General features: G+C 50.1%; 2 protein-coding genes across 3 annotated transcripts in view; both read left to right on the top strand.

Moving 5' to 3' along the window:
* Positions 1-147: 147 nt before the first annotated feature.
* On the top strand, positions 148-2,741 carry Crn (pre-mRNA splicing factor crn). Of its 2 annotated transcripts, none has more exons than XM_071703407.1 (2): positions 148-245; positions 309-2,741. In XM_071703407.1, exon 2 carries the CDS (start codon positions 394-396, stop codon positions 2,410-2,412), a length of 2,019 nt encoding a protein of 672 aa, XP_071559508.1. In that variant the 5' UTR covers positions 148-245; positions 309-393; the 3' UTR covers positions 2,413-2,741. The 2 variants fall into 2 exon arrangements, with proteins under 2 accessions (XP_071559508.1, XP_071559509.1); XM_071703408.1 differs by having other exon boundaries at positions 157-245; positions 295-2,741.
* Positions 2,742-3,561: 820 nt separating this feature from the next.
* Positions 3,562-16,852, top strand: part of LOC139771003 (protein tramtrack, beta isoform-like) — a 62,180-nt gene continuing 48,889 nt past the window's right edge. Inside the window, exon 1 of the mRNA XM_071703401.1 lies at positions 3,562-3,583. The gene's annotated coding sequence lies outside the window, so the exon portion shown is untranslated. The remainder of the gene's footprint in view (positions 3,584-16,852) is intronic.

The following is a 16,852-nucleotide window of genomic DNA, read 5'->3' as shown; positions in this document are numbered from 1 at the left end:
ATCAGCAGGGGGGGAGAGCGGCGGCGCGGTGTAACCTAACAACCAATCGCAAACCTGTCTCGACCTGCAGCAGCCAATCGGACTGCGCTTCAGATACATAAGCGACGAACGATCTACCGGATCTAGAGAGTTTTTAGTTCAGGCTCGCGAGTCGCGAAACTCGGCGGGAAGCAGCGAGAAGGGAGGGAAGGTTAATGTCGTCGGCGTCGTGCACGTTCGCCGTTTGCAACTTTGCGTGATTTCGAGTAAGTAATTTGCAGCGAGTGTGTCGAAATAGCGTATTCCGTGTTATAGCGAAATTATTACAGCTCGGTGTGAGAAGAGAAGGTTAAGGAAGGCCAAGGAGTCCGCGCGATATCGGAGGAAAGACACTCTTAACCTCTCGGCCCGGCCATGGAGAAGTCGCAGAAGATGCCGAAGGTGGCGAAGGTGAAGAACAAGGCGCCCGCGGAGATACAGATCACCGCGGAGCAGCTGCTGCGCGAGGCGAAGGAGCGCGACCTCGAGATCCTGCCGCCGCCGCCGAAGCAGAAGATCTCGGATCCGCACGAGCTCGCGGACTACCAGCACCGCAAGCGCAAGGCGTTCGAGGACATCATCCGCAAGAACCGCATGATCATCACGAACTGGATGAAGTACGCGCAATGGGAGGAGAGCCAGAAGCAGATACAGCGGGCGAGGTCCATCTACGAGCGGGCGCTCGAGGTGGATCACCGCAACATCGCGCTCTGGCTCAAGTACACGGAGATGGAGATGCGCAATCGGCAGGTGAACCACGCCAGGAATCTCTGGGACCGAGCGGTCACCCTGCTGCCGCGCGCCAATCAATTCTGGTACAAGTACACCTACATGGAGGAGACCCTGGAGAACATCGCCGGGGCACGCCAGGTGTTCGAGCGGTGGATGGAGTGGGAACCGGACGAGCAGGCCTGGCAGACGTACATCAAGTTCGAGCTGCGATACAAGGAGATCGACCGGGCGCGACAGATCTACGAGCGCTTCGTCATGGTCCACCCGGACGTGAAGCACTGGATAAAGTACGCCCGCTTCGAGGAGTCGTACGGGTTTATCAAGGGCGCGCGCGCGGTTTACGAGCGCGCCGTTAATTTCTACGGCGACGAGAGCCTGGACGAGAAGCTGTTCCTGGCGTTTGCGAGATTCGAGGAGGGCCAACGGGAGCACGACCGGGCCCGCATAATCTACAAGTACGCGCTGGAGAACATCCCGAAGAGCAACACTCAGGAGATTTACAAGGCGTACACGATCCACGAGAAGAAGTACGGCGATCGCTCGGGTATCGAGGACGTGATAGTCAGCAAGCGGAAGCACCAGTACGAGCAGGAGATCAAGGAGAACCCCTCGAATTACGACGCGTGGTTCGACTATCTGAGACTGGTGGAATCGGAAGGTAACGTCGACGTGATCCGCGAGACGTACGAGCGAGCGATCGCCAACGTGCCGCCCACCAAGGAGAAGCAATTCTGGCGGAGGTACATCTACCTGTGGATCAAGTACGCTCTCTTCGAAGAGCTGGAGGCCAAGGACGTCGAGCGGTGCCGGCAGGTGTACAAGGTGTGCCTGGAGCTCATACCGCACAAGCGTTTCACCTTCTCGAAGATCTGGCTGCTTTACGCGTACTTCGAGATACGGCAGAAGGATTTGAGCAAGGCGAGGAAGACGCTGGGCCTGGCGCTGGGTATATGCCCGACCGACAAGCTTTATCGGGGCTACATCGACCTCGAGATACAGCTGGTGGAGTTCGACCGGTGCCGCAAGCTGTACGAGAAGTTCATCGAGTTCGGGCCGGAGAACTGCACCACGTGGATGCGATTCGCCGAGTTGGAGACACGACTGGGCGAGATAGATCGCGCCCGCTCGATATACGAGTTCGCTGTCGCGCGGCCGCGGCTGGACATGCCGGAGCTGCTGTGGAAGTCGTACATCGACTTCGAGATCGCCCAGGGCGAAACGGAGAACTCCCGGCAGCTGTTCGAGCGGTTGCTGGAGCGCACGTTGCACGTCAAGGTCTGGATAGCGTATGCGAAATTCGAGCTGCTGAATCCGCAGCTGGAGGACAGCCCCGACAACATCATCTTGGCGAGGCGCATCTTCGAGCGCGGAAACGACGCCCTGAGATCCAACGGCGACACCGAGAGTCGGGTGTTACTGTTGGAAGCCTGGAAGGACTTCGAGAGCGAGAAAGGCACCCCCGAGACTCTCGCGAAGATCATGGAGAAGATGCCGCGCAGGGTGAAGAAGAAGAGGCGCGTCGTAGGCGAGGACGGCAGCGACGACGGCTGGGAGGAGGTCTTCGACTTCGTATTTCCAGAGGACGAGTCGCAGAGGCCGAACCTCAAGTTCCTGGCTTCCGCGAAGGCGTGGAAAAAGCAGACCGAGCAAGTTCAGTCTTGAGACGGTTAAATTCCACTGTTACAAAAAAGAGCGAAGCGCAACAATTAAGACTTGTAGCAATTTAAGACTTGAGATTAAGAGAATTCTCTAAGACTCCCCCGTGACTGCAAAAGTCGCGCATATTTTATATTTTATATTACTCTGGATAAATGAGAGAGCGTGACAAATAGATTTTTTTATCTTTATGTGTATATAAAACTGTGATATATTTTGCTATCGTGAGAAACATCTGTTTGTGTACATCACGTTTTATGGATGTAAATAGCTTGTGTATATATAAAACTTCATGTAATTTATAATAAATGTAAAATGTATATATTGTCCGAAGACTCCTAGTCTTCACATTAAGTTCAATCGCACTTTCGTTTTGCTTGCTGCTTTAGCTAGATGAAATGATACATTACACGATTCCGTTTAAAATTTAATCAATTTAAGGATACAATAGTAAAAGATGCGAGAAATTTTACTATTATTCAGTTTGAGCACAATTTTTTGGATGCTACGGAAAATTTAACAATGGTTTGGAAGATCTTGATTTGATATCTATGAAAGAAATAAACATTGCGCATAGTGTACATGCATATTGCAATCGTGAATTAAGTAATATTGCTTTTTGTCGTTTAACAGCTCAGCATAAATAATAATGTGTCTATATTAGCATCATGTTACTGTACATGTTAATAAATAAATAATTAAAATGCATCTCATCTAGTTCAAAACTACTTTAGATTTCTGTAGGACTGTTTGCAAATATACGGTTTAAAGAAATCAATTAATTAATCGTTCAATTTTTCATTTTTTTCCTTTAATTTTCATTTATTTTAATTTACAGTTATTTGTCTAAATTGTTACAATAATTTACATTATTTTTTTGACGGCTCAAAGTGTAATATCAAGTTACAGCTAGATGGCGCATGCTATCCGCAAGTCGTGTTTCGGCGGCTCGAATGAAGTAGATTACCGCCCACAGATAACGCTACTGCAGGTACCTGGTAGTCCTGGTACGCGTTTAAATTCATAGCGCAACAGTGCGACTTGCGATTCACCGTTAGTGTATCTGTATACGAGCGAGAGGGTGGAATAAAGAGGGATAGAAAGGATTACGGTGGAGGGACGACCGGAGCGGAGTGGAGCGGAGGAAGAGAAGGGCGTGAATCGCGCGAGCACGCAGGTAAGGAGAAACGAGCGAGCGCGAATCCATGAGTTACGGTACTACCCGTGCTATACTCGCGTTGTTTTTGTTTATCCTTTCGATTCTCCGCGCGCGGCTCGCGTCTCCGTCGCGACGCGACGCGACGGAGACGCCGGCGCCGCCGCGTGTAGCGCAGCGAGAGCGACTGGCGCTTGTCCGCTCCAATGTTCCGCGTACTTTGAATACTCTTCGACTACTCTTGCGCGCCACGTCCCCGATAGCTATATATCCTCGACAAATCGGATTCGCGACATATCCTCGCGTCCCACGAAATGTCGAATTTAGGACGTGGGGGGGGGGGGGGAAGGAAGGAAACGTAGCAGGAACAAGGTGGTTGCCCCCCCGAAGGAGTTCGAAAGTCGGTGCCGCCGTACACGAAAAGCGAGCTTCGTTTCCTAGTTAGAGATCAGGTCGTTCACACCTGCGCACCGCGAGGCACCACACAATCCCGTCAACCGCCATTCATTATTCACAGACGCGCCTAAGATCTTCCCTTATCGGACTACCTCGAAAAGGCTATAAATAGCACGAATGACTCTCGAGTTTCTATTACAAGACTTCTCCCCCCCCCCTCTCCCCCGCCTTCCTTTTCCCCTTATCCGTCCCTCCGCGCGCCGACTCCTCGAGTTTCAAATGGATTTCCACCGCGCTCGCGCGCGCCTCGACCTATCGTGACGAGCCAGGAAACAGAACAGGTAAATACGCCATCCGCGCGCGTTATCAAACGTCGACGCGACGAGGAAGCCAGGAAGCGACGTATTTGTCGCGGCATGGTTCGCGCGCGCGGGCGAGCGAGCGCGCGGGACGTAAGGGTTAGGGGGGGGCATGGGGGGGAGAGGGTGCGCAGAGCGAGGCCACACCACATCCGAGTGATCCGAGTCTCCCTCCCGGGCGAGGAGGCGGGCGGGCGGGCGCGGAGCGCGCGGCATGTGAAACGTGGCTGTTTCGAAAGTCCCTGCGCGCGTTAGCGCGCCTATTTTAGACGCGCGGGGCGCTTTGTCGAGACGCGTCGCGCCGCGAGAGATCGAGTTCCGGTTTCTGTACTCGCCGACGGGCGAGAATGTCGGGGAGGGAGGGGGGGCGGGAGGGATTATTACGCACGGATCGAAAACGAGGGGATTCGTGCCCCGGATGGAGGATCCGCGGCACCGAGAATCTACCCAGACAGCACCGTGTCAAAAATCGGGACGTAAGACGTCTTAAAGACGTCTTTGTGACGATTTTGGACAAGCGTGCTGTCTGGGTAAGAATCAATCTGGAATTAGACGTCGGAGATCACAAATCGAGAAAAGAAGTCAAAAGTCATTCACATTGCACTTTGTCGAATACATATGACATTGAGAATTTGTACCGAGATTATGGGGCTATAATCTCGTGGCGATCTCTCTCTCTCTCTCACTCTCGCGACTTTCTTCTCGATTTCTTCGCCTGACCGAACCGATAACCCCGTAACCCTCGAAACGGCAGCCAGCGGTGAGAGTCTTCTCTTCGCTAGACTCGCCGACGACGCGCGACGGGAGGAGGCTGGAGGAGCGAGAGATGAGGAACGCGTCGTCCTCCTCTCCGCCTTCTCGAGAGGAGGACGATTTCGCCACCGTCGGCACGAAGACAAACGGGGTACGCCCGGCACCCCGTCGTCGACACGCGAGAGACGTGTGCGTGTGACTTCCCTGAACCCTTCTCCTCGCTCCCCCGCCCCCCGTACCCCTTTCCCCCGTCCCCTCGATGAGTCGCGACGACCCGAATCGCCTCGACGGCGAGGCTGGTTTCGTGGATCTCTTCATGAGAGGCACGTCGTGCGCGATTTGTCGAGGGAGAGAGATAGGAGGAAGGGTGGAGGGGGGAGGGCACGGGGTGTGACGGGACTCGGGGGGTTCGTAAAGGCAATGCACTGTAAGGAGCTCACCAACGACCGTACCCTCCCTTTCTCCTTCTTGCCTCCTCTCCCCTCCCCCCTCTATGTCTCTCTCTCTCTCTTTCTGACTTCTCGCTCTCTCTCTTTCTCTCCTCTCGTCGCGCGACTTTCTCTCTGTCCCGCTCTTTGATTCCTCGTCTCTTCATCTCGTTCTCGTCGCGCCTCTTCCCTCCTTTCTCTCTTTCTCTCTCGGTGCCCTCTTTCCTCCCCTCCCCCTCGCTCTATCTTTCTCTTCCTCATTCTATGATTTCTTGTCGGTCCCTCTCGCTTTATCACCGCCTCCTCTCTTTCCCTCTCTCTCCGCCCCTATCTGTCTATCCTTCGGCCGTTCTGCCCCCCTTCTCTCTGTTCCCCCTATCTCTTCCTTTCTCTGCCGCCCTCTCGTTCGAGGAGGGCGCGTTGGGGCGCGCTCCGCTACTTGCGCATCACTCGTGAATAACCGTCCCGACTCGAGCCGATCTTCGACTCGAGGGATCTCTCTCGCTCGGGTGATCCAAGGCTCCTCTTTTTCTTTCTTTCTTCTTTTCAAGTCGATTTCTTTAGCCGCGATTTTAAAGTCGGGGAACGGGATCGGCCGATACGCCGATACGCTTTTAGAGCATTCCGCGTACACTTAAAATTAAGGTCAAGCGGAGTCGCTCTCGAGGGGGGGACCGACGAGACTAAATACTCCTTATCGCCGGAGAATCGCCGTGTCGCATTTCGTCTACCGCGAACGGCGGACGCTTCGCGATCCAAATTCATAATCGAAAGTGTTATATGGAATCGCCGAGATTTCAGGTCGGCAGACGAGAGAGTGCATCACGCGCATGTGCACGCGGAGCGGGACATCCGGGGCCAAAGGACTCGGAAGTTACGACATCCGGCGCACAATGCCGCTTCCTGTCACTCCGCGACCTTTGATCTCCGTCTGTCCCACGTGCGATGCCACCTCGTTCACATGTACAATAACGCCGTACGACGAGGCGCCGCGCCGCTCCGCGCCGCGGTAGCGAATTCCCGTGGCGATCGATGCGTGGCAGAAGGAAACGGAATTGCGATAATCGGATGAGAGACAACGTGCGTGCATACGTAATTCGAAAGTTACGCAAGTGTTGAAAACTCCAGAAGCAGCCACGAGAACGCGAGATATTGTACACCTAGACAGAAAACGGAATGATACTTTTTGCGGTACTTTTTTTTAAATGATTGTCGCTCCGCTCGAATAACGGTATTCAATCGAATAAACAACGGTATACAGAAAATGATCGGGAGGGGGTTTATCCACCGTTGATTCTCGAAAGTCTCGGGGCTTTTCATGCCCGCGCCCGCGCCCGCGCCGCGGCGGGGAAGAGGCTTTCCACACGCGCCGCGCCGCTGATCCGATTTCAAAGGCGTCGACAATGGTTGATTGATTCCTTTGGATCTCGTCACGCGCGGTTCGCCGGAGAAAGGCTTGGCGAGAGGACCGGGGATCCTGGGGCCCCTTATTTACCGTTGCCGGTAGGGTCCAATCCTCTGGGCACGTCACGTGCCGTGCCATGCCATACCAATGCCATACCGAGACGAGCCGAGAGTTGCGTACATACATACATTGCCGCCGTGCGTTGTCGGGGTCGTTGAACGAGCCAGGGGGTACTCACGACGAGGACGACAGTAACGACCGACCGAGCGCGAGCGAGCGCCAACCCACTTGCGCCGACCCTGGACGCGAGTCACGTGCGTACGTGTACATACAGAGACCGGCAATAATGCGACCCGGAGGGTGTGACCCGTTCCACATGTCCGACTCTCGCTCTCTCTCTCTCGCTCTCTCTCTTTCTCTCTCTTTCTCCCTTTTCGTGCTGAACTCGAAGAATACAGACGAGAAAGATTAAATCCCCCAAATTGACATCGTCTCGCGTTATACAAAACACTGGTGTATCATCGGCTAGATTTATCCTAAGTTTGTTGATTCTCATGTTTTCTGTGTCTAGCCAGGGCACGTATTATGGAACTTTTTGGAATGGATTCCGATCGGAATTGTTATTAGGTATTTCCTAGATTTCTATTGTGTTTTCTAAGGAAAACGGAATAATAATTCCGAGATCGGAATCAATTCCGAAAAGTTTCGTAATACGTGCCCAGGTTGAAAATATACGATGAAAGATCGAAACATTCGTGTATTATCGTTTTTATTTGTTAAAATAAAAATTCAAGATTATCTTATCGAGGAATTCATGAGTACTCAAATAATTCGAGATAAAGAGAGAAAATGATACCTCATCATCGTGAAAACGGCCTTTCCGATCATTTTCGGGTAAAAGCACGTCTCGCTCGACCGTCCCTCGTCCTCTTCCTCGTTTTTCGAATACCCGGAATTATTCTCTGCATCTTGCTCCTCTCTCCTTCTCTCTCTCTCTCTCTCTCTCTCTCTCTCTCTCTCTCTCTCTCTCTCTCTCTCTCTCTCTCTCTCTCTCTCCTCTCTCTCTCTCTCTCTCTCTCCTCTCGACGATATACGAGGACGAAAGTAGGTAGGTAGGTAGGTAGGTGGGCAGACGGAAGTCAGTTTAACGGTATCACCCGAGAGAGCTCAGTCCGTCTTCGATCCTTGGCGCGTGAAATGGGGTTCGACGAAATTCTAAGATCTCTCGCGCGATGCTGCGTACTCTTTCCCAGGGTATCACACCCTACATAAATGAAAGATCGTAGTTTTCTTCATCCTTTTTATTGGGATAACCGTTCCTGAGTTGGATCGCGGTACTATGCTTCTCGAAACTTTCTAACTCTTTCAATTCTTTAGCTCTATGTAATCAACCTCTTATAAGCCGAGTTATATATCTTTAACCCTAACGCAGTTCATCGCTGGTCAATTTAATATTCTTCGCGGTAAGAGAAACGCTAAAAGAGTCCAAGAGAGCAGTTGTCGGTAACTAATTACGCGCCAACAATCGCGTTCATGCTCCCATTAGCGCTATCCCTCTCCTACCATTGTGATTGCATCAAGGAGCCTTCTTTCATTTTAATCATTATTCTTCGTTTATCTCTATTTGACGTCCTCTCTTCTTCCTCCTTCTTCTATTATCCGGATTTGGATCGTACAGTAGACGAGGTCTTATTAAGATTCCTCCGCGAAGAGGTCAGTTGACTTTCGAGGGGGCGATTGTGCCCCCATCCGGATGGGGTTGTCGGCGAACAATGATCGTCGGGAAGGAGGACGTTGACCCTTACGGCGCTCCCACACAGCATTACGTCAGACCGCGTCCGCCTGTCTCGTCCTCACGGTGTTTTACGGGCACTTCAAGCACGGGGTTGCACCTTGCGGAGATATCATCTCCGGTATTCGAACCTCTTCGAAAAGGGAAAACAGCGGAGGAAAGAAAAAATACGCCGTATTCCTACTAAGAGTTTTTTCCCCGCAAGCTATTATCTCTTTCGTTGCATCGTAGCATGTACACGCGTTGTTAAATTTGAAAATACAATTGCAAGTCTCCATGGGCATTCGATGTTTAAAATGTTCGATGCTTAGCTCCCTCAAATCAAGTTCCTCAGATTACAAAGACCGTTAAACTTGGTATGTCTGGCATGCAAGAGGCGATGATCTAAACGCGTTATTTAAACGTAACATGCGCATCAAGGAACTATCACCTTTATTTAAAGGCGTTTAGGGTGATAATGGGAAGATAAGTATACGCTTTCGTATCGCCGTATTATCGCATGACGAAAATTCCAATATAAGCTTTTTATCTTCTGTTTTCCGAAGGATTCTCATTTATATTCGTCGCCTTTTCCTAAACATTTATTTTCCCAAAAATTTATTAAAAGATTATACATGTAAAAATTTTATATACAAATATTATTACACGCTTATCGATATCGCTATTATGGAGAAACAAATATCTAGCGGAATGCGTCTTATGTGAAATACGGCACGTGCCAATTAGAAATCGTTTTCGAGTCGGACTCGATTCACCTTCGACTTCTCTCTTTTCCTTCTCCGCTTGAAGAGAGTATCCGCATAATTACGGGGTTCCGCACATTATTCGGTGGATCAAGGGAAACGCCATGGAGGCACAGCTGCAGCAACCTGTTGCAACCACCCCGAACACTGGGCCGTAGCCAGCGGGAGGCGTCTGACTGGTCCGAAACTGGGAGGGAAGCTTGGGCGAGCTCGCTTCGCGATGGACCGAATAGCGAACCGGATAGCGAATAATGAGCGCGTGCTCCTTCGGTAAATTTGCGCAGGTGCGATTTGAACCTAGTATAGTCCCGCACATTCCGTTTTGCGAAAAACCTTTCAGGCATGACAAACTTGATGTGATTACCATAATGGAACTTTTTCAAGATTCTCACGAGATAAAATCCGACAAAAAATTCACCCAAGTTATCGATACCCGTTTTTACGTAATTGACATTCTTTAAACAAGCATTAATGCTTTGTCACATTTCTTACAATATTGTACTATAATTTTAGTGACTTTACAAATACCGTGACTCAGCTTTGCGACGGTAAACATCCTCGATAGATTCGATTAGCCGAAGTAATTCCGTGATCTGATAATCCCCATGCAGGCGGGTCGTTCTCTTTGAATCAAGATGGAATGGACTGCGTTACCTGTCTACCTGGCGACCCGACAATCCGCAGAGGGATGAAAGGGCGAGACGGTGCGGGGAAAAGAGAGAAGAATGAGAGAGAGAGGAAGGGGAGGGGGAACATGAACAAAGGGCGTATTCACGCGTCAAAAGTCACCACAGCGTGACGGTAGGGTGGTCCATGAAGAGAAACCTGCGGGACCTACTTCGGCATTTCAGCGCCACGAGCACTTGTCGCACGGCTGGTTGTTTGTTCGCCCGACAAAATGGGCGACGCTCTTTTTCAGGGATTACCTACGCGACCGGTGCCTGTATCGGAGACACATATTTGACTTTCCAATCATTCGGTTATTTTTAAATGGCATGCAATAGCGCGCCGGCGTTATAACGTTGGGATTACACGGTATCCTTCGATTATCTGATTTCTCACTTTTAATTATTGACAGAGCGATAGTGATAAAGCGTGATAGTGTGATATCAACGGTAGCCGAATAACTAATAAAATTCCAATCTAAGGATTAATATACGAACAATTGGAAGACACAGAACCAACAATTGGAAGATACAGATACCAACATTGCGTTGCCGCTGCGAGCGGAGATTCTTTCTTTTTTCTTTCTTTCTTTTTTTATCAGACTCCTGCCCGTGAGCGGCTCGGTCGAAAAGTCAACGCGCGCGGTTACGGCCTGGGCCTTTCGAAATACCAAAAAGGCAGGGCGCGCTCGGAGGAGCGCGTGCGAGAAAAAGTCGGCTCTTTAGTAGGTCAACGCCGATGTTGTTCCTTCCCTTCGTCAGGATTACGTCACCCGTGTGCCTCTCCGCCCCTCCCGCTCCCCCCGTCCCCCTCCGACTCGCGCCCGCACGCCAACGCTCGTTCGCTCGCTCGCTCTCGCTCGCTGGTACACGTGAAGATATGTCGTGTGTGCGCGCACATGTGCGCGTAATGCGTACACGCGTACCCGTCTACCAGGTTTACACGCGCGATACGTATGTGTGTGCGCGCAGTGTGCTACAGCCGTGCGCACTTGACCACCCACCCGTCCACCCACTTAGGAAACTAGGAGTCGTTTTATCACGTCAGGTATAGCGGCCGATCTTCGCTGGAGCCGTTGCCCGGAGGAGGGGAATCTTTACGATCGCGAACTTCGTGACTTCGCTCGAAGAGACCCTTTCGGAAAGGAGGAATGTCGCGCAGTAACTTCGCTCGCGATGCAAACATTTTTTTTCTTTGCTGATTCCCGTCGTACAGTTATAGTGATATAATCAATCGCGAATGTTCATGTTTAACATAAAAATTTAAATGGCGATCGGAGGAAGGAATTTTTCTGCACGTCACTCCGGGATCGGTGAGCTCACGAGGGGTTTACGAGCGCGTACACGACTATCGCGTTAGAGGGAGGAGACGTGGGGAGGGAAGGAAGGCTATGCGGGTCGGGGTCGAGTCATGCATATCGATGTGCCGACGTGCATGAATTTTTCATACTCTCCTACGATTTTGAAAGCCGCTCGCTCGCTCGCTCGTAAATCCATAAGCCCGCCACTCGGCCGCGAGCGCGATGTTGAGAAGAAGTCGCCGATGTGCGATACTCGATACGATCTTACGTAAAATTAAAGATAAAATTTTCCGTTTAATATACAAGTGTGGAGTCTGGATGTCAACGGAATAAAACAATGGAAAATTAAAGATTCGTAGGCGTTGAATGTTAAAGTTACAACTTTGATTCGGTTAATTTCTAAAATTAATTTTATTTTTTAAGAAACATACGAATGAGGGAAAATTGATAATTGATATATACACAAATTGTGGACTCAAAAACGTTTAGGAGTGATAACTGATAATTCTTGAGAACCGAAGGAATATCTTAAAAATAAGTTTCAAGCGGAAATCCGGGAGTATCCGGAATACTCCATCTAGAGTCTACGACTCTGCGGGGTTAACGCTTGAGAGATACCGCCTACGTGGTGCGTCCTTTCCACCGATCGCAGCCAGCACGGTGTCGTCCATTGATAGTTCCCGATAGAGAAAAAAAATGCGCTCGCTCGTGGGGCTCGCGCCACGCAAGAGAAAATGGAAAGGAGAATGAAAGGAGACGTTGGCGGAAAAGACGGTGGAAGGGGTGAGCGGGGGGGGAGGGAACGGGCGAGGGGCCGAGGGGTGGGGAAGGGGGAGGGAGGGAGGGAGGGAGGGCGAATGAGGGAAGCGAGGAGTGAAAGATATTGGTAATCGAGGAATCCGGGAACTCAGAACCGTTCGAACGGTTGCCGCTGCCGCAGACGCAAGGTCGTTGTCCTTGGGGGATCAACGACCCCTCGACGAGAGGGTGCCGTGGTGGGGGTATCGCGTTCGTTCGCGCTCGCCTCCCCGACGCCGCCGCCGACGTCTGGACATAAGGGCGCCCCCAGGTTGTGCTGTGTTAGAGCCGGGGTTAGAGCCGGCCGATAGAGCCGCCAAGGTGGTCTGAGTTAACGATTAACCCCGGCTCGATGACTCTTCGTTTCCCCTTTCAGATTCCGAGTATGCGGAAATGTAGATTCGCTTTATCTATTGATAGCGTATCGGCGGTTAATTAGTTGAGAGTTGACACACGCTACTTTCTAGATTTCGGTACGATTCGCGGGATACAGGAGAGAAAAATAGAATTGAGGCAACGTTAATGTACACATTGGAAATATTAGATTATAATTCTTTGATAGAGACTTTTAGGAGCTATTCAAAATTTTCTGACTATTCCTGAAATTTCCCGCAAGAATATTTTCCCTAGTAGCGACAAGACGACAATAATTTTCGACTGGTCTTTGGCCTCAATCTATAAGACGGGACTTTAAAATATGAACTTTTGTCGCACGTAAGAATAATTTAAATGCCGGTAGATGGTATCAGTAGAAAGAGACAAGACTTGTGAAACACTCTGTAAAGCGCATAATCGCCGTTGGGTGCGACTGGCCCTTAGAGATCAAGAATAAGGATACGATCGGTTACGTACACTAAACAGAAGAGGGGTCAAGGGGAGCAGGGAAAAGAGTTAAAAGGCAGCTCAAGGGGATAGCAAGTCCGGGTGGTATGAAAGGACCGGGGAAGGGGGAGAGAGGGAATAAAGGAGGGTTGGAAAGTTTTATCTTCGGGCCAGAGAATACGACGTAACCACCTGTTGGGGTGGCGGCGGCGGCGGCGGCGGCGCGGGCGACTCGGCTCTTCTTCGTGACTGTTTATTTTCGGCCGCGAGTTAATTTCGAATATCCTGCGGCCTCTCTCGGCGGGTTGATAGCGTGCGCCGGAATGTAGGCCCTCTCGCAGAAGGGGGCGGGACAGGGGAGAAAGGGGTGATGAAGTACAAATAGCGAGAATAGTATACACGCAAGACGAGGCGCGGGTACAGAGCGTTCGAGAAATCTACGTCGTCTCTCGGCTTTGCTTTGACGAATTTGGAGAAGAGTCACTATAGAAGAAGGGCACCGTATCCTGAAACGAATAGAATAATTTTAATAATAATACAGTAGGAAAGAACTGTCATTCTGATTCAAATCCAAGATGTTCCGGCGGGGGAGTTCGGTATTATCTCGATTCAATCACATCGACACACAGAATCCCCCTTTCCCCTCTCCCTCCGATATGTCGACGCCACGCGAGAGAAGGCGCGCGGGGCGGTTCGCCGACGTCCTTTCGCGTTCTCGCCGGAAGGACTCGCCGGTGTTACGCTCGACGAAGGCGCGTGAGAGCGCAGGACGAGCGAGCGAGCAGGGGGAGAGCATAGCACGGGCGTGGATCCTGAGCTGGACACGGAACGCGGTAAGCGCTGAGCGGAGCAGAGCAGAGCAGAGCAGGGCAGGCCAGGCCAGGGAGCAATGTCCCTTCGGAGTCATCCCCTTCCTCGCTATCGCGTGTATACCCGCGACGCGAGGTATGCATGCCGTTACTCGCCTCCGCGCGCGTGTTCTCTCTCTCTTTCTCTCTTTCTCTCTCTCTCTTTCCCGACGCGGTGCTTGCTCGCTTTTTATGGAAGAGCCGTAAGTCGGGATCTTCCACGAGAGGCTTTCCCCAAAGAGAAAGAGAGAAAGAGAAAGAGAGAGAGAGAGAGAGAGAGAGAGAGAGAGAGAGTTTCCCGCAGCTTCGACTAATCTCTCTACCCCGCGCCGATCGTGCACGTGTATATGGAACAAGCCAGTTGGAGATTTTCGTTCGTTAGCTTAATAAGGTAGGGTGGCAAAAGACTATAATAGGATTGCATATAATTATAATTTTACGAAGACAAAGGAACACGTATATATTAATATTATTTATTATCAATTTCTTAGTTATCGTTAAAATTGAAATAATTGGAACGAATATTTACTAGGTTTTCCGGTATTTCTCTGCGGATCTTTTCGCGACTGTTCTCTTTTTTTCTTTTTATTCGGAGTGAGTCATCCGCGACGATCGTGTCGAGTGACGATTGCGTGATTCGCAGGAGCGAAACGAAATGAAAGGAGAGCCGACGCGCCATTTCCTTCTGTACGGGTCGCGGTTTCTCAGAATATCCTTTGCGGTCACGACGATACGGATAAGGATATCTGGGCGTATGAGGCAACGCGTGTATAGCGCTAACGCTTCGAAATCGTCGGAACGTCAGGAAACTCAGCGGGAACTGGTATCTCTCACGTCCTTTCTATTCGCCGCGACCTCAAAACCCTACGTTGACCTTAGAAGGGCAGCGCGCGGTGCTGGGCACCGTCGAGAGTGCTACCGCAGTCAGCCGCGAGGAAAAAAAGAAAAAAAAACATCGTTCACGCCTCTTCGGGGTGTAGCCGTGCTTGATAAGATAGCCGCGTGTGTCTGTGTACGTGGCGTGGCGTTAAGGCGAATTTACACGGTCCGCTCTTGATGATCCTCGCTTGATGATTCATCCAAGCCGAATGCATTCGACGAAGGAGTTTTTGTTTCGCGCGGGTACCTACCGGCATTATTCGTGGAAGTAATCGAAGAGCCCGTAAATCGGAATTCTTCGATCGTCGTTACTTGAAGCTACAGAAATGCTTCGCGGATCTTACGAATTGTAGAAATCCAGATAAGAGGGAGACACGTCGATTAAGGGTCGTCCGAAAATATATCGTGTCATCGGAGCGATTATTTAGGGTGACTTGGACCGCGAGCGATCAAGCGGGAGCTGCAGATGCCGCGTACGGCTGGCGATATGCAGATCCCCCGTGCTTAATTGCCCCCCGCATATGATCGGTGTCGTTGACACTCCGTGTCGTCGGGAGTTCGCCATTGGATCGCTGGTCGATCCGAGGAGAATTCAAACACGGCACGGTAAAGAGGTTAAGACGACACTTAACCCCCCCGGTCGCATATGGTTCCCAGTTGGTACGGACGGCACTGGCGGCGTGTCGTAACACACGAGCCTTATGTGTACACTAATTAGGACCATTGAAGACGGAGAGAAGACATTCGATATATAGGACGCCACCCGTTAGCTCGTCGCCGGCGGCATGCGGTTGCGCGACGCATTAACATTTAACATTAACGCTAACCCGTTCCCCCTACTAGCCTCCTCGTATTCTCTCCTATCAGCTCCTACCGCCTTACCTCTCCGTTACAGACGATTGATATCGTTTTCACAATGTCAGTCGGGTTCTCACGTCAAGTTCAGACATCCGTTTCTCGTTTCAAAATAAGAATTTAATGTGACGAGAAAACACTTCTCGCTTTTAACTAGAAAGGTCGTGGGACCATAAACGAGCAAATCGGATAATTAGAAATTAAATAAGCTGTGATTTATTATCATTTAACTGTCGGAACGTTTCGAACTGTAACCAGAGTCTTCATCAGCTGACAAATAGAGTAAATAAATAAAAATTAAGATGAGTAGGAAAACATAAAAAAAATAAGTAAAGATGAAATTTAATTAGTCATAATACGATAAAATGGAAGGTAAATATATAAAATAATATAAAATAAGAGGGTTCCGTTTTTATTTGATATATATCTTTTTATTCCCACGTTCCGCATATTATGTATGTGTCCTACATATTAATTTTTGTATATTTACATATTCAGATTTTTTCATGAGAATGCAGCTCGTTCTTTCTACCTCTCTCTCTCTCTCTCTCTCTCTCTCTCTCTCTCTCTCTCTCTCTCTCTCTCTCTCTCTCTCTCTCTCTCTCTCTCTCTCTCTCTCTTCCTCTCATTTCACGTTCGTTCGCGCTCTCTGCCGCATCGCTACGGCTCGTTAGTTTTCCGGAAATGTATTCGAACACTGTTGCAATCGTGCGTTTGTCATGAGGTGCGCCACCCTCGTCGATCCGATCGCCGGTGCCCCACCTCGACCTGCGAGCCTAATCCCGGTTCGCAAATAACAAATGTAAATTTGCAGACCCGCGAGCTGCGCAGCTCATTTCCGGATGAATGCGACACCGTTGGGTAGTTCGTGAAAATAACTCGACATTCGCCACCGCGTCTGATTCTTTAGAAAGAGAAATATTTTCACCGCGGTGCTTCGATAAGAAATTCCGTATTTATTTCGCTCTCCGAAGTAAATAACGTTTCGTACTTTCGCCTATGTCTTCGCGCGCACATACGTGTATTGCGTGACGTAGAGATATTGTCGCTAGATACTATCGCAGTCTTTCCTATGGTATTTTAACGAGGGTCATTTTGAATCATCATTAGGTGCTTTCCATTTACATCAAAACTCAGATAATTCTCACTTGTGACGTCGTTCTATCCCTTTTTGGCGATTAATGAATAATAAAGACAGAATGACATCACAAGTGAGAATTATCTGAGTTTTGATGTAAATGGAAAG

The sequence above is a fragment of the Temnothorax nylanderi genome, unplaced genomic scaffold, assembly GCF_030848795.1.
Source record: "Temnothorax nylanderi isolate EJ_2023f unplaced genomic scaffold, tnyl_v1.0 TNYL_tig0035_pilon, whole genome shotgun sequence".
Lineage (NCBI taxonomy): Eukaryota > Metazoa > Arthropoda > Insecta > Hymenoptera > Formicidae > Temnothorax > Temnothorax nylanderi.
This window is presented reverse-complemented; position numbering and strand designations above follow the sequence as displayed.